The 24,206-nt window shown below is 38.4% G+C and overlaps 3 protein-coding genes across 4 annotated transcripts in view; 1 reads left to right on the forward strand and 2 right to left on the reverse strand.

Moving 5' to 3' along the window:
* Positions 1-2,070: 2,070 nt before the first annotated feature.
* On the forward strand, positions 2,071-3,398 carry LOC130553085 (zinc finger protein 501-like). The gene is made up of 2 exons (XM_057331827.1): positions 2,071-2,278; positions 2,392-3,398. The coding sequence occupies exons 1-2, from the start codon at positions 2,071-2,073 to the stop codon at positions 3,381-3,383; spliced, it is 1,200 nt and encodes a 399-aa protein (XP_057187810.1). The 3' UTR covers positions 3,384-3,398.
* A 2,795-nt stretch (positions 3,399-6,193) lies between these two features.
* On the reverse strand, positions 6,194-11,966 carry LOC130552913 (gastrula zinc finger protein XlCGF52.1-like). Of its 2 annotated transcripts, XM_057331601.1 has the most exons (3): positions 11,504-11,966; positions 8,764-8,850; positions 8,600-8,692 (listed from the first exon to the last, which is right to left on the reverse strand). In XM_057331601.1, the coding sequence occupies exons 1-3, from the start codon at positions 11,865-11,867 to the stop codon at positions 8,649-8,651; spliced, it is 495 nt and encodes a 164-aa protein (XP_057187584.1). In that variant the 5' UTR covers positions 11,868-11,966; the 3' UTR covers positions 8,600-8,648. The 2 variants fall into 2 exon arrangements, with proteins under 2 accessions (XP_057187582.1, XP_057187584.1); XM_057331599.1 differs by having other exon boundaries at positions 6,194-8,850.
* A 2,950-nt stretch (positions 11,967-14,916) lies between these two features.
* LOC130553086 (zinc finger protein 268-like) overlaps positions 14,917-24,206 on the reverse strand; it is an 85,699-nt gene continuing 76,409 nt past the window's right edge. Inside the window, exons 5-9 of the mRNA XM_057331829.1 lie at positions 23,623-23,992; positions 19,695-20,392; positions 17,066-17,269; positions 16,481-16,937; positions 14,917-16,371 (exon numbers count right to left, since the gene is read on the reverse strand). Of these exons, the coding sequence (XP_057187812.1) occupies positions 15,335-16,371; positions 16,481-16,937; positions 17,066-17,269; positions 19,695-20,392; positions 23,623-23,992 (2,766 nt within the window). The 3' untranslated portion in view covers positions 14,917-15,334. The remainder of the gene's footprint in view (positions 16,372-16,480; positions 16,938-17,065; positions 17,270-19,694; positions 20,393-23,622; positions 23,993-24,206) is intronic.

The following is a 24,206-nucleotide window of genomic DNA, read 5'->3' on the forward strand; positions in this document are numbered from 1 at the left end:
CCGTTCAACTTTCATTTTGGAACCATTTTTTAACCGTGACGGTTTTCAACGGTCATTAAATGTCCAAATGTTTGCTGGGTACCTTCTACATTCGGGATCTTATCACTACGTAAATAATTAGAACATTAATGTACTGTTTTTCATCCATCACAGACAATGACACAGGCTATTTTGAATATTAGATCGCTTACTTGTCATCATTGCATGACATATCCCAGCAAACATTTGGACGTTTATGACCGTTGGAACGACATCAGTACGACACGTCCCGTCACGGTTGAAAAATAGTTCCAAAATGAAAGTTGAACTGCTTAATTTAAGCGTTATCTCTTAACGTTTATACAAAGTATAACGATTAATACAACTTAACACCCCAGCAAACACAGAACGTTCCCCTAACGTTATTTTTTGGTTCCCTTTTGGTTATTTATAACGTTCTAAGAACGTTCTTTTCAGGTTTTATTTTTTTGCAACCAGAAAATAACGTTCCCAGAACGTTGCAGGCTGGGTTTTTTTAAATAACCAGAAAATAACGTTATTTTTTTGCAACCAGAAAATAACCAGAAAGTAACGTTCCCTGATGGTTATTTATTGGTAATTTTTTTGCAACCAGAAAATAACCAGAAAGTAACGTTCCCTGATGGTTATTTTCTGGTTATTTTTTTTGCAACCAGAAAATAACGTTCTCTGATGGTTATTTATTGGTTACTTTTTTGCAACCAGAAAATAACCAGAAAGTAACGTTCCCTGATGGTTCTTTTTTTGGCTATTTTTTATGGTAAAAATAGTCAAAACTGGTAAACGTCAGTGATATGTGCAATACATAAATTATAAGATCATGTAACCGGTCCTATTCGCCCGTCCTCGATCCGGCGTCAGTCCGAATGGGAGACGGGCGCTCTAACAGGAGGCTAAAGACCGCGGTCAGACGCTACTCTGTTGGTCAGGGAGTGAGGTTTACACACTGCACAGCTCTTCACTAGCTGGCCTCCGTTACAATCACATTGAAAACCAAATTAAATTAATAAATGTGCCCTTTAATGACTGAAAATAATAAACTAGTTAAGCTAAATGAAAATACAATCATCTATATCCATGTGTATTTCTTTAGTGTGGTTGTCTGTTACTGTATGTGTGTGCGCTCGAGCACGTGCATTCTCCGCTCTGCCGCGCACTCCCGTCATTTAAAAATCAACGGTCATTTCGTTTTACCTCACCGACTAACACATTAGTTTAGCGGTTTATTTATTTTGATTTTTTATTTAAACCCGTACAGATTTGAGAGTAGACTTATATTTTCGTGATTTTCGATTGATTTGACACATCTAAATCAACAGACCATGATGAAAGGACTGAAACTTCAGGGCTTTTGATTGTTATATCTAAAGACGGAGCCGCGCTATACTTCTGTGGTGAGACAAGAATATTGTTAGCCTGAAGATAATTAAATGTTTATTCTTCTGTCAATAAAAATCTGCTTTAAATATTGTGTTGAAGTCATTGGTTATTTTATTTCGATATCTATAATGTCTGATGTTGAGGTAGGCCTACACACAGTGTGGTTTTATTAGAAATGATATACTGTGCTGTTTAAATCGAAAATTAGGCTACTTCAGTGATGAAAAAGGAATTATTAGGCTAAAAGAATAATCTAATGCATTGATTTCATCCTCCATATTGTGTGGGATGATGTATTTTACTTATTTTAATTAGATCAACGTTAGACAAGCGATGGATAAAAACACAGCATGGATGTATTCATTACTGACGTGTAAACGGACCGAGAACAATATTTTAGGCTAACGTTCTGGGAACGTTCCCCTAACGTTAGTTTCTGGTTTTCTCTCTTTAGTGGTTTAAACAGAGTGTTGTGTGTGTGTGTTTATTGTGTTTAGTTGATAATCATGACTCTGTTATACTGACACAAACCCCACAGACGCTCAGGACACTGTGTGTGACAGTAATCACACCTTGAATCAGGATGAATCTACTGATCAAACCTCCACAGAGTCTCTGGATTCTGTCTGTAACGCTGGAGAACAGCAGATCCTGAACACCAGACCACTCAACATGTGTTCTGTCACACTGGTGGACTGCAGGAAACTGATGGAGATGGAAACACAGACCACAGTGAAGGAAGAACAGACTGATGAAGATGAGAATCATGATGATTTTGTTCCTTCAGGTAAACTGTTGAACTGCAATAACATGGAGATAAAAACAGAACCCAAATCAGAGGAAGATCAAACTGATGAAGATGATGACTTTATACCCTCAGGTATCTTTCTTCTGTTATTTTTTTATAATATTTAACTATCATTTGTTTTCCTGTTTCATATAAAGTTTTTTTTTGTTACTTGTGAAAAGTACAATGAAGTTTCTCATTCTCAGTGGACACTGATGTAGTTTCAGATGTGCTGGAGGTTGTTGTTAACGCTGTTGTGTTTGTTTCAGATGAGAGCGGTGATTCATGTTGTGATGGAGAAACGGCCTCTACATCAAAACAGCGACTGACAGCACAAACTCTTTCCTGCATCACCTGTGGAAAGACATTCAGTTCACAGAGACGTTTAGAGACACATGAGAGAAAACACACAGAACAGAAACTCTTCACCTGCACCAGATGTGACATCAGCTTTCCTACCTTACAAGAGAAGAAACTTCATTCACAAGAGCACAGACACCAGAAACACTTTCACTGTCAGCAGTGTGGGAGAGCTTGTGTCTCGTCTTCTAGTCTGAACGCTCACATGAGGACACACACTGGAGAAAAACCTTTCCACTGCAGTCAATGTGACAAATATTTCAGCACCAAATCAAATCTTGTTGTTCATCAGAGAATTCACACGGGAGAAAAACCGTACGCGTGTCCTCACTGTGACAAGAGATTCAACCACAAACCTCATCTGAAGAAACACATGCGTTCACACAACGATGAGAGACCGTATGAGTGCAGTGAATGTGGAAAAACCTTTAGACAGTCATATGGTCTGAAGGTACACCAGAGAACTCACTCTGAGGAGAAACTCTATCAGTGTTCACACTGTGATAAACGCTTCGGTCAGAAAGCTAATCTGATAACTCATGAGAGAATTCACACTGGAGAGAAACCTCATCACTGCAGTGTTTGTGGGAAGAGTTTCACTCAACATGCTAACCTACTAAAACACCAGAGAACTCACACAGGTGAAAGACTCTATAAATGTTCTCAGTGTGACAAGACGTTTGCTCGATCAGATGGCTTGAGAACCCATGAGAGAGTTCACACTGGAGAGAAACCTTATCACTGCTCCATCTGTGGAGAGAGATTCACTTATGTAGGAAGTTTAAATTCTCATCAGAAGAAACATGCTGAAGAACAAACTGCACTGGAATCATCGTAGCGTTTTCTACAATTTTTGTCTATAGAGTCTTTCATTTGCCATGAATGTGCTTAAACTCACAGTTCTCTTTATATTCCATCTTATTTCTTTTTTTGCTGTTTTTGGAAATTTCAATCGATTTAAATCAGAGATGTTACTTTCCTCTTTTGTATAATTATTGAGTGTCAACCTCGCATGTCACAGATAAAAGGAAACATGGATGATGTCAGGTTCATTCTTGTGAAAATCAAACACTGTAGAAATGTTAAAGGTAGCACTATTTGAAGTAAATGATTGCAGATCCTGAACATTTATGACTTATCTAAACTCAGAAAGTTGAGAATTCTCTTTGAGTTTTATGTCCAACTTTGGTGTCTAAATTCATCGTTTATGATCCTTCTGAAGACAACAGTCGAGTTGTGTTTATTGAGAACTATAAACTCTGCTGATGTGACTCTGCAGGAGCATTTTCTGTTAAACATGTTGCTCTTTAAGTTGTTGTCCATTGAAGTTAATGACATTTTAAGAACCGGCTAATGTGTTAAGTGATATCAATACCCTTATTTTTTTTATTCAGCGGAGGTTCAAACATATGCTGCAAGCCCAGTAAATATCTGCATCTAATATTCATCATATTGTGTTTGTAGTTTGATGTTGTCTTAAAGCGAATTCAAAGTTGTCGTTTATTTACTCACCCTCAGGCCATCCAAGATTAGAGTAGAACAATAAAGACATTTTTAGGTAAAGCCACAGCCCTCTGTGCTTCATAAAATGGATGTAAAAGTTGTCAGGCCAAATAATATTAAATAGAACTGGTTACTAACAGGTTACCAACACAACATTTTTAATCCATTACGTTGTCACGACGTGACCATGACCGGCAGATTACGTCACGAGGTTACGTAAAGGTATCGAAGGCCACTTTAACAAAAATGTCTTCAGACGTAACGTGTACAGACACTGTAATGCGTGTATGCGTTATTGCGCCAATGGCAAGTCTCAAAACATGAACATTTGCATAGAATTGATAAAAACATAATAGTCGTGACGTCATCATTTACATAACTACGTGTCATTCATTCGTGGAAATTGCACGTGGTCCTATGTCCTTAGGAAGACGGCATTTCAAAATACAAGAGGTAGAGAAATTATGGCTTTAAAACTGCAGACCCATTCTTAAAAACGTTCACTAGCACACATAAAAAATACTGTAATCCACTCTAGTGTTTACTATACAGTAGTAGCCTATAGTAATGTGTATAGTGATAGTAAGCAGTAGTAGGCTGTATTATGGAAATTTTATATTTCTTTCATGTATATTGCAGTATTCTGTTGTATTACATATTGTGAACTGACAAACTGTGGTAAATACTAGTATCATTTACTATGGTAATGTTTAAAAAAAATTGTACTACAATTTACTTTATCAAATACTTACATACAATACAATACAAAGCAGATACTATACTGTTTTTTTCATGTGTAAGTGTAATAGATTGCAATTGACACCTATTCATGTTAAATTTTTTTGTATATTTTAGGACGAAATACATGTCTGCAGTTGTATCTGATGTCCACAAGAGGTCCTCAAACACCACAGAACAAAGTCTATGAATAGAATCAAAGGATGTTGTGGCCAGTTTTATTATCATTTAGCTCATTTATAATCAAATAATAATATTATATCTGCCCAAATGTATCAATGTTAATGTTTCATTATGATCATTTAATTCTTATGTTATGTATAGTACGGTTATTTCACCCTCAAATGAGATGAAATCATTTCGTCCTTATACAGTAGGCAATATTATTATTAAGCCTAATTATGTATAAAATAGCTTGATAAGCTTAATTATGTGCCCTTCTTACAAATTGTTTTTGTATTTATTTATTTTAAGTACTTCTGTTTCAAGACCCTTGTCAGCTTCTGTTAGGACAGACTCAAATGCTAAAGAACAGAAACAAATATTTATTGAAGCAGTCTAAAACAGAAAGGGTTGGTGTCAAGACCTGTCAGGGAATAAATCCATTATTAATCAAACAAAGGCAACTTTGACAGGCAGACGGGCATTGACTAACCAAGAAAACAGGGTTGTGGGGAAAGAGAATTGTTGGCATTGGCAGTCATGCAGACTGTAACACCCCCAAATCAGAGATTTTGCTCTTTAGTGCCTTATAAGGTCTGCACTTCCTGACTTCACTAAGTGTGGACTCAGAGGAGGTCCTCAAGGCCGGAGGGTGCCATTTGGGACAGGGCCTTACTCTCACTCCTCTTTCCTCTTCCTTAACATTCACTCCTCTTTCTTAAACTCACCTTCACCCTACTGTACTCTCACTGCAAAACTGACCTCAGTTGTTGTACAAACAAAGAATGTCATCCTGAAGGAGATTTATAGTGCTGAAATGAGTTAAAAGTGTTTTCACACATGGGCTCGTAGTGTTGGGAAATGAGTGTAGACTTGTAAACTGCAGTAATTCCCAATTAAGCCCAAGTGCTATGAATTTTGTCTAATGTAGATCACTATTTTTTTTTAGTTAAAACCTGTTCCCAATCATTCTGTCATTATTGGTATTGTGCTCTTCTTGAGATTTTGCTCTCGTGACTGTGGTAGTTTTTTAATGGTTTGTGCGGTCACTCGGTGTATTTGTGCATGTTTCAGCCTTTCCGTAATCACAGCTTCCTAGGTTGATTGTTCTGACTGCTGTGCTGTGTTTGATTCTCTACCTGTCTCTCATTCTGAGCATGCGTTTGGTGATATATATGATCTCTGATATATATTTTCATTCAGTGCCTGTTCTGTTGTAGCAAACTAATACACTTTGTTTTGGTTTTTTGCTAATCTCCATCTCTTTAATGGAATCTGATACACGAAGCTCATTTCAGTGCATACAAATATAACATACCAGCATTCACAAAGTCCTATTTCACAAAGAGAATACAATTATTTAAACCAATGTGATGTGATGTGATGAATTTTGTGACGTTAACATGCTTTAATGTGGGTTTTTATGACAGATCTTAAATTAGCAGAAGTTCCCCTCCAAATATATTTGATCATTTACTCATCTGCTGAATAATAAAGCCGTTGTATGCACCATGCAGCAATTCATCGCTTTCCTAAACGCTGTTTCCTAACGGTTTAGTCTCATTCATAGATTATATTTCATACATTTTAACAAAAATAAAATGACGCCATACAGTGATTGTTAAATGTTCTATGCGGATTTTAAATTAATTAGACATTCATTCACATGGCAAAGTATTTAAAAATATGAGTATTTTTAAACAGCAATGTGCAGATAGACCAGATTTAATGCCGAATAAATACGTTAACTGCACAAATTTTTGTGGCATTTATCCTTAAACGTTATAACTACATTTTTTACATAGGCCTATAGCTATTGACAAAAAAATGCATTTACTTATGGATAGCATTACATTTGTCAATAAAAAAACATCACAACATAGTAATCCAAACATTTAATAAAAACGTGTTGTGTGTGTTCGTCAGGTCCCTGCACTCTCACGCATTAAACACGGCAGGATTTAAAGTCTGTAGTTGTTCAATCCAATCAGTGCTGCTGTGATTCCGTTAGTCTCCTTCTGTGATGTGCGTTTGGTGGTTAAATGTCTGAAACGGAGGTGTGTGCGAGGAGGAACAGTGAAACGCTATCGTTCACCAGCCATTACTTTTTCAGATCTTTTGAAGATGATGTACCTAGTGATGTTTAAAATATTTCTTCTTGTCGCTGATAACGCATGTGCGTAAAAATCTTATTTTCAAGCTTTTAGGTTTCACAGGGAGCAACAGCCCGTAGTAAATACATATAACCGGAAACTATTGAGCCGTACGATTTCAAGTCGGAAGTACGTCACGAGGCTACGTGCAAGTAGTCCATTACTTATCCACGTGTCTGTACACAAAATTACGTCTTTAGGCGCAAAAACTCGTACATGCGTTATATCGTCTGTACACGTTACGTCTAAAGAAATATTTGCCAAAATGGCCTTCCATATCAAGTCGTCGAAACCAGGAATTTCACTTTTCTGGTCACGCAACAAAGTAAGTTTGGTCACAAGATTACGTTGATGTTACGTTAAAGTCACGTATTTTGGTTAGCTGGGATGTAATGCTTCAATTACATAACCAACTGACGTAAAACAAAGGATATACAAGGTACATACAAAGCAATTTTTTATGTATAGGAAGATTAAGGTTTACAGGGCAAATACATAAAGCAGCAACTTGCCAGTATACACCGGCCAGGCACCTCTGGGTGTTCCTGGACCCACTCCACGACAGATGTCATCGCCTTTATCTGTTCAAACATTACTATTTGGGCAATTCCAGTGTTATGGATGAGACCTTTAGCCATGTATTTGTATTGTACAACCCCCTTTATAACCATTAAAACCATTAGAGCCTTAAATGGTTATCAAAGAGTGTGAAGCTTCTACAACATTAACATGTATATTAACCAATAAAACTGTTACATCTGTGTTCCAATCATGCATCTAATCATTTTTGGATATATTTCCATATCAATTAATTAAATGTACATATTCTAAACGCACAAATTGGGAGATAGGGAAGCTGCTGTTGGTTAACATCTACCATAAAACAAATTTTGTTTGAAAAAAATTAAGGGTTCTGTTCTGATGTTTGGCTGTTGTTTTTCTCTGCCCGTCTGAATGTCTTCTTCACAGATGTTTTTCCTGGTTTCTCTCCTGTGTGAACTTTCTGATGGAGTTTCAGGAGAACATTCTGAGTAAACGCCTTGTCACACTGACAGCATTTGTAAGGTTTTTCTCCAGTGTGAAGTCTCTGGTGCGTCCTTAAATTATCACGTCGACTGAAGCTCTTCCCACAAACACTGCAGGGATGAGGTTTTTCTCCAGTGTGAACCCTCCGATGATGTTTAAAAGTACCTGCCCGACTAAAACTCTTCCCACAAACGCTGCAGTGATAAGGTTTCTCTCCCGTGTGAACTCTCCGATGTTCTATGAAGACACTTGGATGAGAAAATCTCTTTCCACATTGAGAGCAGAGGTAAGGTTTCTCTCCAGTGTGAATCCTCTTATGAAGCATCAGATTCTCTTTATGATGGAAGCGTTTATCACAGTGTGAACACTGATGGAGTTTCTCCTCGGAGTGTGATATTTGGTGTCTCTTTAAAGAACATACCCGCTTAAAGGTTTTTCCACATTCACTGCACTGATACGGTCTCTCATTGGTGTGGACACACACATGTTGCCGAACACTGTTTTTTTGGTCGAACCTCTTGTCACAGTGGGGACACTGGTATGGTCTTCTCCCCGTGTGAATTCTCTGATGAGAAAGAAGATAGTGTTTGGTGCTGAAATATTTGTCACATTCACTGCAGTGGAAAGACTTTTCACCACTCATGTGAAATCGGTGCTTCTTGTCCTCCTCCTCCTCTGATGTAGAGGCCGTTTCTCCATCAGAACATGAATCACTGCTTTCATCTGAAACAAACACCACAGCGTTAAAATCTCTCTTGACTTGCCATTTTAATAAAGTAGTTCAAATAAACGTTTGCTGCACATGGGTCTACACTACTGTAGCGCAGAGCAGAAATTGGAGAGATCGTTGCCATAAATGTCCCTGAGCGTGAGTAATGTGTAGCTTAATTCAGTTGACATGCTTCCTATTTTCAAGAGGCGAAACAGTAAAATGCTGGTTACTGGTTGTTATCATGTCTGCGGTATGCTCTTTACCTTGGTCTACACTGTCAAAAATAACCATTACGTTACATACTGTATTTATAACATTTATAGCTAACCTTTAAATGCATTGCTCAAAATATAAATGACAAGGTCAACTTGAGAGCATTTAATGGAAAATTTGAGTCGTGTCAGCTACAGTTTAAATTAAGTAAACGTAACGTCCATTTTGAATGCGATGAACTTGTGATCAGTGCACACACATCTTGTGGTTAACGTGCTGACATATAGCGCCAGTGCGCTCATTGCGAGTTCGATTCCCGCCTGGGTTAACGTTTAAATATTTTGTCTGAAAGCCTTAGGCCAATCTCAATTCCAAAAACAGACTTGTGTTCTTGCAGAGACCGATCTTGCGAGGCAACATCGAAAGAACAAACTCAGATGGACTCTACACAATGACTTCTGGGAATTCAAGCGGGTTCGATGCATCCTTGATATCAGGAACACATCTGGGTACTTCCATGCGTTCTCTGTTCTTGAGTATTAGAACCAGACTTTAACGGTTATTGATGACGTAGAGCGAGAACACAAGACCGCTGAAAAACGCATATCGAGAATCAGCGTCGTCTCGTTAGATTCCTTGTGCCATACTGAGACGAATATTATTTCATGTTTTTTTGGGTTAGCCATTCAAGCATTTTATAGCGCAATCATGCAGTAGGTTCAACCAACACACTGGCATGTCATTACAGAACTCCATATGCGTCCTCAACACTATGCCTTGAAGATACCTTCCAGCCACCTAGTGGTCACAAGATATAACACAAGATTTTAAAATGCACATGGACACCAGGACAGGCTGAGGAAGCATCCTACTGACGTACCAGGGCTCCGGACATAACAAAAATCAGTTAAGGAGCCATTGGCTCTAATAGGGGATTTTTTTTTTTTAAGAGCCATATAACATGAACTTACATTTTTTAATCACATACTTTTAGTTATCCTGTTATGTGTAAATCTTCCCTCTCACAGGTTTTGCTCACATAAAGTTTTTCTTTCAAGTTGTTTTCTCTCATAAGCAGGGCCATACGGAATCTGTAGACGTTCCTCGCCACAGCAGGGCCGTGTTGGCTTGCTCACCAGGAGACTGCATTTGTTTATTAGATATTATTTATTAGAATGATTTTGCTTGGTCTATAAACACCATGCACTGTGCTGTGTTTTACCTTTCTGTGTTTTTCTTATTTGCTCCTGTAAAGCTGCTTTGGAACAATGCACACTGTGAAAAGCGCTATATAAATAAATTGAATTGAACTTTTTTGTTAATTCCACCATAAAATTTGGGGAAAATCTGCAGAATTCCACGGAATAGTTTTAAATGTGTTTACATCTGTACAGAAATATAAATGTGTGTAAACGTTCAAATAGTCTTCAAATGCTGCCTGTCTATGCATTTAAAGGCAGATAACAGCAGATTTGGTTCTGCATATTTAAAGAGGCAGAGAAGTGTTGTTATTGATTGATTGAACTCTTCAAATCCGTCACAGCAAACAGCGCATACTCCTAACACGCTCACATTGTGTGTCTACGTGTCAATAACAAGCGCTCAAGTTTTCTGCGGAGATCTGTGAGCGCTTATTCTGTGCTGCCTCATCGAGCATTGGCACGCAGTGTGTGGAATAAACGGACAGCAGATGCTGGCGGGAAACTGCTTGTGTAACCTGTCACTCGCACAGCTCCTGCTACTAGGGGACCTCGAACAGGTTGTCGTCCGGCCTGGGAGTCGGGCGCGTCTGCCGCTACAGCACCTCTTGAGGTGGGGAAGTGCACCTTCCCTGAGACCTGCACAGCTAGCTCTCTCTCTCTCTCTCTCTCGCTAGCCTGGCGTTTTTTAAAAAGTGTGGCGCTTCCGTTGGAAACACTTTAAAACGAGTAAATTTGCACGGTCGTGGCGACCTCGGCAAAAATATCACTAGAAAATTAATATTTTTGGTCGCAAATGCAACCGTTTTAGGCGCAGTCTGGAGCCCTGTGTACGACATTGTATAGCTATTGATGCTCCACATACAGACATCCTCTGAACTTCACAATTGACTTAAAATTCAACACCAACGGCGAAATACAATTTATTTACAGAGCAGGCCTTTTCAAAATGTCTAAATGATGAACTTTTGTCTTTTTGTCTTGTCGGAAGCGGCTTGGAGCCTGATAATTGCTGCTTGGAGCTATAATTATTATTATGGTGATTCAGCACAGCACACTGATCAAATAAATTTCTAAGAGGTCTATTTATTTTATTCAGTCAGTGTTTTAGTTAACAGCAGTACAGAAAATATATTTAAACAAGCCCCTTTCAATATATTTACCATATTTCTTGGATACTACTTACTGAAGCAGCAGAAATTGAAATTAATGTCATTAAAGAATTTAAATAACTTCAAAGGACACAACATACCTGAAAGAGTAAAATCCTCATTCTCCTCGTCCTCATTGTCGTCCTCATCATCCTCAGTCTCTTCTTCCTCTGACGTGAGTTCTGTTTCCATCTCCATGAGTTTCCCATCAGTCCCAATCAGTGTGACAGAACACATGTTGAGTGGTCTGGTGTTCAGGATCTGCTGTTCTCCAGCGTTACAGACAGAATCCAGAGACTCTGTGGAGGTTTGATCAGTAGATTCATCCTGATTCAAGGTGTGATTACTGTCACACACAGTGTCCTGAGCGTCTGTGGGGTTTGTGTCAGTATAACAGAGTAAAGTGAGGCTGAGCTCCGAGTCCTGCGTGTGTCTGGAGCACATCCCATCAGCCTGTGACGTCATGACTATCAACTAAACACCAAAATACACACAAACAACACTGTGAAAATCAGAGTGATGTGAACACGCAGCGCTTGATGTTTGACTTTCTTTCTTTCTTTAGTGGGTTTATCGGCGGACTGAAGAGCTGCAGAGCGACTCCTGCTGGACTGGAGACACATGACGATCATCACCAAAGTAAACTATAATGACACGGTTTCAAAGACAACGTTTATCTTAAGCCAGGACTATGCTTTGGTTAAAATAGATTATTTAAATCGCTTTTATTAAAATGCCTCTCAATAATCCTACTGTCTTTCCGCTAAGAAAAATATTCTGTTACAATGTAGATTAGAAACCACACACAAACTGAGGGAAGATGGTGATGTACAGTATAATCGACAATCTACAACCACATTTGACAGCAAAAACCTAGTTTTTGAAGACCAGAACACATAAGAACAAACGATCAGTCCTCTTGAAGAAAGAAATCTCTTCACACAGTTATTTACAATTTATACCATCCTATTAAAAACACACTTGTAATTTTTAAAGATTATATTCCCAAAATAATAATAACTAATAATAGGCTACTATATGTATGAGAAACCATCGTTCAACATAAAACAAAAGAATCTGGTGCCCATCATCAAGATAACAACACACGACCAGAACCAGCCACACAAGGCCTCCAAATCAACTTATACCTTGTTATAATTTAATGAAGTAAAAACAAAATGTTCTTACAGTGTAAAACTGTAAAAGCCAAACAGCTACATGCATATATTAGAACATATTTGTGTTTTTAAAGGTATCAGTAGTTTCTTATTGAGGAAGCCATGAGGTGACTGACAAGAAAACAAAACTCCAAAATCTGTAGGAGCGGATAAAAAAACTTGTAAGAAATGCGAGCTCAACTGGGTTGCCCAATTGAAAAATGTTGGTGCTTGACAATGTATTCTATTTTTACACATTCATAATAACGCTGATAATAAAAAAATAGTGTAACTGCAGTGGAATACAGTGGAGTCAAAATCACCACAAAGTGTCTTTGAGACTTTCCTAAATAAAATGTTACGATTTTCTTCATATCAACTTCATATTTGTTGTATGGAGATCTTCAGGTGCTGAAAAGGCATGTTGGTCAAGATCCAGTGCACTTTAAAAAAACAACTGCAAGCACACCATGAATGAGCAAACAACAAAATATGTCCACCCTGTTATGAACAAATTCAAAGTAAATACACAGTGATTATAAAGTGCATATTTTCAGAAAGACATTTAGTCCCTTTAGTCAAAACTTTCAAGCAATACAAGTTTCTTTATAAAAAAAAATGACACAACATGTTCTCCCAACAATGATTGTTAAAATAAAAGATGACAGTGCAGACAACAAGTCAGAAAAAATGACATATTGTTCACTGCTACTATGTATCGAATCTACTTTAATGTAACTGTTATAATATGCAAATATATTGTCAGAATGTGGCTTAATATCCCACCTGCCATGTACCATGTCCAATATGTCATTTAAGACTTTATAACGGGGTGGACAATGGAAAAAGTTAGCATAGAATAAAAACATGGTGTGCTTTCTTTTTGCAATTTATTATTGAAGCTGACAATTTACTCATATATATGTGAAGAGTTTGGTTCCAAAATGAGATAACTCCGTTTTTTTGTGCATTCCAGTTAATATCAATCAAACGGCAGTTGGTTTGTTTTGATTTACGCCATAATAACTAAAATACAGCTAACTAACACAATAAAAACATGGTAACAATAAAAAACCATGATTTTTTAAACATTTTAAAAACAGAGTTATATCATTTTGGAACCAAACTCTTCATATATACATATATATATAGAATAATTTTACATTTCTTGACAGTCTTTAATGAATTCTTTCACTACTACAGGGCAGAGATGTTAAGCTTGACAACATAAAACTACAAACACAATGGCCCGGTTTCACAGAAAAGGCTTAAGGGTAGTCACCGACTAAAATGAATGTTTGAGCTGTCTTTAATTCAAATAACATGCCCTGAAATATTTTAAGATATGTCAGTGCCATTGTTTTGTCTCACGGTGAACACCAGTAATGTTTTTTCTACGACATTTTTTTATAAAAGCGACTTAAATATACTAATTTATCTAAGGCCTAGTCCTGGCTTAAGATGAGCCTTGTCTTTGAAACCAGGCCAATATGATGAAAAAAAGGTGTAGATTTATTTTTACTGTGCCTGCAGCGTATGTTTGAACCTCCACTGAATACATAAAATAAGGGTGAAGGTGTCACTAAGTATATCAGACTGTTCTTAAAATGGTATTTACTTCAATACAACAAAGTGGACAGCAATTTAAACAGCAACATGTTTGAAGTTTTTATGTTTGACTGTTTTTACTTCCGTATTCTGATGCATTTCTGAGTTAAACGGAATATCAACTGAGAACAAAAATGGGCGTGGCTTGTGTTTTCCATTGCGCTTTGATTGGATGTAAAAATCAGGCCTTGCATTCCGAAATGAAACTAGCAGCAGACTGATAGTTGAATGGGAGGAGTTAACAGATGTTCTGCCCAAACCGTCTAACTGATGTCATCTGAGACGGATAGCCACTAGAGGGCGGAAAAGCATTTTTCTGATTTTAAAAGCATTCACCATGCAGCGTTCGTGCGCGCAACCCTGAAACGCGAGCATGTGGTGCCTGCATGAACTCGTTATTTTGGTTTCTTTTGCACACATAAAGTACTCTCGTTGCTTCATAAAAATTCGATTGAACCACTTTGATCAGATCATTTTACAATGTCTAGTACTTTTCTGGACCTTGACAGAAGCTATTACCTTGATGTCTATGAGGAGGCCTGGAACACTCTCGGATGTTACCAAAAATATCTTTATTTGTGTTCCGAATACGCTGGGAGGTCTTAAAACATGTGAATTTTGGGTGAACTTTCCCTTTAATAAACACAACTTAACTATCGTTCAGAATGATGCTTTTAGACACAGAGGTTGGACATGAACTTAAAACTCAACTTTCTTAGTTTAGAGAAGTCATAAATGTACAGGATCTGCAGCGAGTGGAAGGTCTTCAATCATTTATTTCAAATACTACTAACCTTCACATTGTTTTACAGTGTATGATTTTCACAAGAAATGTGCATGAATGAACCTGACATTTCTTTTATCTGTAATACTTGAGGGTGATACTCAATTATTAAAAAAAGATAAGAAAAAGTCATTAAAACATGTCATATAAATCCATAATTAGACACAACATAACACAAACACAGGTTCATTTCCATTAATACGTGACAAAAATAAAGACCTATAGGTTAAAGACCCACACTGACTGATTTAAACTGATTGTTCCTGAAGTTTCACAGACAGCAGAAACTGAATATCTACAGAAATACAAAGAGAAGAGAAATGTGTGAGTTGAAGCAAATTCATGCCAAGTTTATAGATGCTACACACAAGAATAGTAAGACGCTATGATGATTCCAGTGCAGTTTGTCCTTCAGCATGTTTCTTCTGATGAGTGTTTAAACTTCCTAAATAAGTGAATCTCTCTCCACAGATGGAGCAGTGATAAGGTTTCTCTCCAGTGTGAACTCTCTCATGGGTTTTCAGGACTTCTGAATAAGCAAACGTCTTGTCACACTGAGAACATTTGTAGGGCCTTTCACCTGAATGAATTCTCTGGTGCTTTAGTAAGTTACCATGTTGAGTGAAACTCTTCCCACAAACACTGCAGTGATGAGGTTTCTCTCCAGTGTGAATTTTCAGATGAACTCTTAAATGAGATGAATCAGTAAAGCTCTTTCCACAGTGAGAGCAGACATAAGGTTTCTCTCCAGTGTGAATTCTCTCATGAGTTACCAGATGAGATTTATGACGGTAACGTTTATCACAGTGTGAACACTGATGGAGTTTCTCCTCAGAGTGTATTGTTTGATGTGACTTCAAACCATCTAAATGCCTAAAGGTTTTTCCACATTCACTGCACTGATACGGTCTCTCGTCTGTGTGGACACGCATGTGTTTCTTAACATGAGGTTTGTAGCTGAATCTCTTGTCACAGTGAGGACACTCGTACGGTTTTTCTCCCGTGTGAATTCTCTGATGAGCAACAAGATTTCCTTTGGTTCTGAAATATTTTCCACATTGACTGCAGTGGAAAGGTTTTTCTCCAGTGTGTGTCCTCATGTGAACTTTCATATTAGATGAAGTTGTAAAAAGATTCTTCCCACACTTCTCACAGTGAAACGGTTTCTTCTCATAGAGTTTCTTGTCTCTGTGCTCTTGTGAGTGAAGTTTCTTCTCTTGTAAGGTAGGAAAGCTGATGTCACATCTGGTGCAGGTGAAGAGTTTCTGTTCTGTGTGTTTTCTCTCATGTGTCTCTAAACGTCTCTGTGAACTGAATGTCTTTCCACAGGTGATGCAGGAAAGAGTTTGTGCTGTCAGTCGCTGTTTTGATGTAGAGGCCGTTTCTCCATCACAACATGAATCACCGCTCTCATCTGAAACTAACACAACAGCGTTAACAAGAACCTCCAGCACATCTGAAACTACATCAGTGTCCACTGAGAAACACGAGAATGAAATATTGACAAACAGACAACAAATGAAACACACCTGAAGGAATGAAATCATCATCATCATCATGATTCTCATCTTCATCAGTGTGATGTTCTTCTTCTTCTGCTGGTGTTTGTGTTTCCATCTCCATGAGTTTCCTGCAGTCCATCAGTGTGACAGAACACATGTTGAGTGGTCTGGTGTTCAGGATCTGCTGTTCTCCAGCGTTACAGACAGAATCCAGAGACTCTGTGGAGGTTTGATCAGTAGATTCATCCTGATTCAAGGTGTGATTACTGTCACACACAGTGTCCTGAGCGTCTGTGGGGTTTGTGTCAGTATAACAGAGTAAAGTGAGGCTGAGCTCCGAGTCCTGTGTGTGTCTGGACTTCTGTTCAGAGAGTTTGTCCAGCAGTGGCTGTGGTGTGCTCTGATCTCTGCTGCTCCACACTGAATCCAGACGTTCTGTGGAGCTCCCGTCACTCACACACACTGAAGATTGAGCCGACAAAACCTGACAAACACACAACACATCATCAGCACTGGAGCTTTATATAGAATATATGTGTGATGTCTCACTTTGGTTTAGTTTGACATGAATGACAGTATAAAAGCAGTAAATGATGTTGAATGTGTCCAAACCTCAGTGTTGAGTTCATCTCCTCTTGTCCTCAGCTTTTCCTCCAGTAACGCCACCTCTTTCTTCAGCTGACAGATTTCTGTGATGAAATCATCAATATCCAGCATGGACAGATCAGTTCCCACTGATTTACAGCACGTCTGTGACGTCATCCTCAACATCTCAACACAAACACACACACACAACACTCTGTTTAAAACACTCAAGAGAGAAAATCAGAGTGATGTGAACACGCAGCGCTTGATGTTTGACTTTCTTTCTTTCTTTAGTGGGTTTATCGGCGGACTGAAGAGCTGCAGAGCGACTCCTGCTGGACTGGAGAGAGAAAACAACACTCGATTGATAATGAAATTTACTACATCTGTACGTTACGCCTTTTCTTCCTTTCGGTATATGGATCTTGTCCTCTAGTTCTTTAACTCTAACACTTAATCTGTAAGTATGTGGCTGCAGGTACAAAAAAATCTGTATCGTTTTGTTCTCCACCCACATGCCATAAACGGTCTTTGATAATACAGCTCGCCTCATGCTGTAGCTGGTAACACCACGACTCTGTTTAACGATAACGGTGCTGTAATACTCAAGAAAATTAAAATAATAAAATAAAGTAAAGCTTAAAGAACATTTACATTCATTGAACTTTTTATATTGTATTGTACGTTATATTGAATACAATTTTAGATTTGAAGTTCATTATCGCGTTGTTTTCATAACAATGGTGATGGTTTCATAGAAACCATTAAAAACTCGAAATTAAAACGCGACCCACTTCAGAATACCGATCGGTGCTGTTCCTGTCAGACGCAGGTCTAATGTGTTGTGCGCGCGCTCTGTTCTGAGATCAGCCGCAGTAAACGCGGGAGGCGCGTGCTGCTTGCCATGCGGTCCCATGGACATCTATAAGGGACAGATTAACGTTGTGACTGAAAAACTTTAAACAACCACACGTAAATAAATGTTGATTCATTTTGATGGCAGTACGTTGCAAGTGAAGTCATATAACCACTGAAATACTATACATTTATTACGTAATTGGGCATGTTCTCGGTCTGTTTATAATAGCAGCATTTGGACAAAACCATTTCTTAAAGCTTTTATTCTTTTTGAAAGTTGATCAAACAGAAAATGTATTATGTACAGTTTTTTTAAATAAATGAATTGAATTCACCTAATTTTGAGTATGCATTCATCATTTATGTATAACTACCCATATCAAAAAGAAGTATACTTCTATATATTTACACTTGAATAAACGTATTTTTATAAGGGTAGTCTAGCCGATACTGATACAACAGTGTACTAAGTGACAACGTAATCTGACCAACTTTCGTTAAAGGGGGGATACAACAGCGTTTCATGTATTCTGACTTATTTACATGCAGTCTTATCATGCTTAACACGGTCAACTTGTCATTTTAACAACTCGTGTTGTTCTTTTGTTGCACAAATTGCTTGTATTGTTTTTCCCTCCTTTGTAAGTCGCTTTGGATAAAAGCGTCTGCAATGTCAGAAATTGTCATATATGTAAATATTGTCAAAAAATGAGTTGGACATATGACGTAGTATTTCTGTGCTTGATACACTCCCCCAGCACTCCAACTTGTTTCAGAAAGTTTTTTTTAAGTCTGGATCCCTGTTTTGTAACAGGGATCCTATTCCTTTTATTGGGCAATTCTCCTGGAAAAGCACGGCAAGGCGAAAGAAAGAGCCCGCCCACACGCCAACCGAGACCCGCTTACCATCAAGATTGTCAGCGCTGCAGCTCGTTACTCTTGTGAAGGTTAAGTGTGTCTGTTTATTCACAGCATTTCAGTGATGGATGTTATATGAAGGGTGGACATGGCGCTGGATTTGGAGATGGTTTGAAACTGTCCCAGTGCTAAAAGATGCCGGACATGAACTGTAGGTGGTAAGTCAAACTAAGACATGCGTCTGTGTTTTGTTTGAAATCGGCGCATACGTGCATAATGCAAAGCACACAAACTTATAGTGAATCAATAGTTATGCAGGGATAATGCGATGATGTAGACTATTGTGTGTGCTAGTGATTTAGTTCCTCCCACCGCACACCCCAGGACGTTGTATTTTTCCGGAAATAATCGTACAGCTGTATCTATCTTTTATAAATGTGATCAAACCAAATACTCTTTGAAGATACGAAGTATGCAATACTACTCTATAGGTACTCAAGATTAATATGAGATTGGCAGAAACTGTGTGTGTGATGGCAGCATTAAGAGTCAGCAAATGACAGCAGACAATTCATCAAATTTAATATACATTTTAATGAAGACTGATTTATGTTACTGACTGTGACAGAATCAGAACTGTAGAAAAATGTACGACATTGTTAAACTTTCATGAATGATCCAGTCAAAGTGAATCCAGTGTGAACTGATGTGTTTAGTATTAACATCCATCAGAACCTCACAGCACATCATCTGTTCTGAGATATAAACATATTTTATATTTATCTTATTTAAGCATCTAGAAAACAACGAGCTGTTGTCAGTATACGACAGTAGAGAGAAAACAAAATTGAGCATAAAATGTGAATTGTATTACCTAAATCTTTAACAAAGGGGTTTCCTGCTGTCCTGTTTTTTTTCTGGCGAGTTCGAAAACCTCCTAAGCAGGTGAATCTTTCTTTGCAGATAGACGTGTTGATTTCTCTCCGGTGTGAACTCTCTGATGGATTCTCAGGAGAACATTTTGAGTAAACGCCTTGTCACACTGACAGCATTTGTAAGGTCTTTCTCCAGTGTGAAGTCTCTTGTGTGTCCTTAAATTATCAGTTCGACTGAAACTCTTCCCACAAACATTGCAGGGATGAGGCTTTACTCCACTGTGAATTGTCTGATGATATCTTAATTTACACTTTGTTGAAAAACTCTTCCCACAAACACTGCAGTGATGAGGTTTCTCTCCAGTGTGAATTCTCTGATGAACTCTGAAATCAGATGGATGAGAAAATCTCTTCCCACAGTGAGAGCAGAGGTAAGGTTTCTCTCCCGTGTGAACTCTCTCATGGAGAGTCAGACTATCTTTCTGACGGAAGCGTTTATCACAGTGTGAACACTGATAGAGTTTCTCTTCAGAGTGTGATGTTTGGTGTTTCTGTAAAGAACCTGTCCGCTTAAAGGTTTTTCCACATTCACTGCACAGATATGGTCTCTCATCGGTGTGGACACGCATGTGTTGCTTCAGACTGTAAGAAGTATTAAATCTCTTCACACAGTGAGGACACTTGTACAGTTTTTTTTCGGTGTCCTCCTCCTCCTCTGATGTAGAGGCCGATTCTCCATCAGAAGATGAATCACTGCTCTCATCTGAAAGAAACACAACATTGAAAATATCTTGACTTTTGTTTACACAAACACAGAAAACAAGAGGGTGAACTGAGAATGATTCTGTATCTCTCTACATTCACAGGGCAGAGGATGACGTTTGTCTGTCTTTTTGAAGTGACGTCTTTTTTTCAGTATTGTGACTAATATATTCAACTCAAATAGCTCCTGAAATCAATTGGATTGTTGTTAGTTGGCCTGATACACCACCGGTACCCATTGGACAGTCAGTATAGTCCTACCCCTTTTCTGAGTATTACGTCCTGAACAGAAGAGATGTCGTTGAGAGGGGCAGGGGAGCTTAATGTTTTTGAATAAAGATTCATTCATTAAAAAAATAAAGATGTCCCAGATAGAAACCAAACTAACAAATTATTGCGGCCCAAAGGCTGCCCACACCTTACACCCCAATGACCCCATACCCCCTCATCTGGCCCACATACCACATGAAACGATGGCACTTGGGCGGTCCGCTCCTGTTTGCCAGATTTGGGCCACAAGCAAGCCAAGCAATGCCAAAAACAAAACAAATTAAGCAGAACTGACCCAAATATGGGCAACAGTTCATTTTTAATACTGGTTCAGATTCTGGCCAAATCAACACATTTATCTGCTCCTGTTCCTCAGATTTGTCAATTGAGTTTTGCTTGTGGCCCAAATCTGGCAAACAGGACCGGACCGGACCGCCCAAGTGCCATCATTCCATGCGGTATGTGGGCCAGATGAGATGGTATGGGTGGTATATGGTAAGGCGGATTTGGGCCGCAAAAATTTGCTATCTGGGGTGCACAGATAAATCATTCATAATAAACACAGCGACACTGTGTAAGGAAATTTGAATGATCAATATCAATTTCATTGACTTTATAGTAGGGCTGTGAAGCAATAAAGAAATGTAATCTAATTAATGACATGAGGTGCCGATTGATTAATCGCGAATTAATCACACATTACATTTGCGGCCAAGATATCATTTAAAGCCATTTTAAGATAATACGGAGAGTAGCTTCAGGTGTTCAGATGCTTAAACGGCCATAATTTTGTTTTTTAGAAGCTTATAATTATTTGTATATAATTAAAGACCAAAACAGTTTGGTTTCCAACATTCCTAAGAAACATCTTCCTTTTCCCCAACAAAATAGTAATTCAGGTTTGTAACGTCACGAGGGTAAGTAAAGGTAAATAAGCAGAATTTTCTTTTTTGGACAAACTATCACCAATATTTGATGTGCGAGACTGTGTGTATGCGAGTGCGCAACGCGGGGGTCTGAGTGAGTGACAGATGCATGCTTTGCAGATTCATATAACTGCACAAAACAACGTTAGAGATCGCCGTGTTATTATGAAAAGTGTAAAAAGATTTTCGGTTAGCTTTGATATCATGTCGGAACAAATTAAGACTGTGACTGGCTGCCATAGTCTAAGTAACTGTGCGTCCACACCCACTTCCTGTTGCCGGAAGTAGCCGAGTTTCCATTGAAATGAATGAGATCATGTCGCTCTTCTAGTCGCTGGCGGTGTGAACGCACAATAATATATGGGAAACACGGACGTGTCCCTAAATCTCACCTGATTCCATTTTTATGATAAGTAATTCAAATATAAAACTTATTTTACATAACGTGTCGGTTTCTTAAAAGTGTCGAAAACATTTACTACTTTAAATGTAGTACTGCACAAGACAGTAACTTAACCTTCCATTGTTTAGCAACTCACGACGAAATTGGCTAAAAAATATTATAAAGTATAAAAAATATTATTATAAAAACTGGAATAACAGGGTGGACACAATAATCGCAGGGTGGACAAAAAACAAAACTGCAACAGTTTAACTTATTTGCGTATTCATTCTGAACATATTTTTTACTCATTATAAAGTTCACATATTTAAGGATCTGAGTTTTCTATTTAATAGTCCAGAGTTAATCCCGTGAAAAACTGTATCAGGACGTTAAAGGAAAAGTTCACCTTAAAATCAAAATTGTGTTATTGTTTACTCACCCACAAGACGTTCAACATGTTTTAAGACCTCCCGGCTAAAAAGATATTTTAGGTGACATCCGAGAGATTTCCAGGCCTCCTCATAGATATCTGTCATGGCTCTGCCTCACCTAGTCTTGGATTTCCTGGTCCTGAGGCAGAGCCATGACAAAGTCTTTGGTTATGTGTGGAGAGAAACATATTATTGTCCTTTTGACAATAATATGCGTTCTCTCCAGTGTCTTGTCATTGGCCCCGCCCCTCTCGTCTCATGTATTGCTTTCCTGCCGTGTCTAATGTTCCCACCTGCCCTCGTTAATTATCCTTCATTTGTCTACCCTTTAAATAGTCCTCATGTTTCATTGTCTTATTGCTCGTGGATTACGTATGTTCGTTGTACTGTGGTCCTGTACCCTATGCATCTGTGGATTACCTTGCCCCTTGTCTGGATGTTGTTAAGTATCAAGTCGTGTCTTCGTTTTTGTAGTTAAAGTATCCTGTCTCTTTTGTTTTTTTCCCTGTGTGGGAAGTCTTTGTTTGGAGTTCATTTTTAGTTTGTTTTCCCCATTGTGGGTGTTTTGGTTTCGTGTATGTTTTGTTATTATTAAAATTGCTGTGTTAACCCCTTCATTGCCACTGCCCGCGCTTGGGTTCTTCCCCCTGTGAAACTGTGACAGATATCATGGTTATGGTTGTTGTCAAGGTCCAGAAAAGTACTTAAGACATCGTTAAAGTGGTCCATCCGCTCATAGTGGCTCAACTGAATTCTTAAATTTTTTTGAAGCGACAAGAATACTTTATGTGCCAAAAAACAAACCAAAATAACGACTTTAATGGATATATTCTCCTGTCTTGTCAGTCTATAGTGCACGCGAAATTGGTCCATCTCAAGAGCACTTCGACGCATGTACATTCAGTTTGAGAATATAATGATTAAAGTTCAAACTTAATGAACGTCATGTGGCTGAGTAAAAAAATAACACCATTTAGTTTTTGAGGTGAACTTTTCCTTTTAAGCGCGCAGTTCATCCTCGAAAGCCTACAAACATCACTCATCTTAAACAATTCTCTCTCAACTCATCCTGACCAACTTCTAGCAGTCATCAATAGAGTTATTTAACTAGTTATCCAAATGACACATCAAACATCTTTTTACTGACACATCAGAAATTCAAACCATAGTAAAATGTTATGAAAGAAAAAAACAACAATAAAAGAAAAAAGAAACATACCTGAGGGAATAAAATCATCACCACCATCATCATCATCATGATTCTCATCTTCATCAGTCTGTTCTTCCTTCACTGTGGTCTGTGTTTCCATCTCCATGAGTTTCCTGCAGTCCATCAGTGTGACAGAACACATGTTGAGTGGTCTGGTGTTCAGGATCTGCTGTTCTCCAGCGTTACAGACAGAATCCAGAGACTCTGTGGAGGTTTGATCAGTAGATTCATCCTGATTCAAGGTGTGATTACTGTCACACACAGTGTCCTGAGCGTCTGTGGGGTTTGTGTCAGTATAACAGAGTAAAGTGAGGCTGAGCTCCGAGTCCTGTGTGTGTCTGGAGCACGTGCCATCCGCCTGTGACGTCATGACTATCAACTAAACACAAAAATAAACAGAGACAGCGCTGTGAAAGTGATGTGAAGCGCAGCGCTTGATGTTTGACTTTCTTTCTTTCTTTAGTGGGTTTATCGGCGGACTGAAGAGCTGCAGAGCGACTCCTGCTGGACTGGAGACACAACACACTCGACATTACATACATGACGATCATTTGATACATTATTTGATTGTTTTAATGTAGTCTCTTTAGTCC

This window comes from Triplophysa rosa, linkage group LG4 (assembly GCF_024868665.1).
Source record: "Triplophysa rosa linkage group LG4, Trosa_1v2, whole genome shotgun sequence".
In the NCBI taxonomy this organism is placed as follows: domain Eukaryota; kingdom Metazoa; phylum Chordata; class Actinopteri; order Cypriniformes; family Nemacheilidae; genus Triplophysa; species Triplophysa rosa.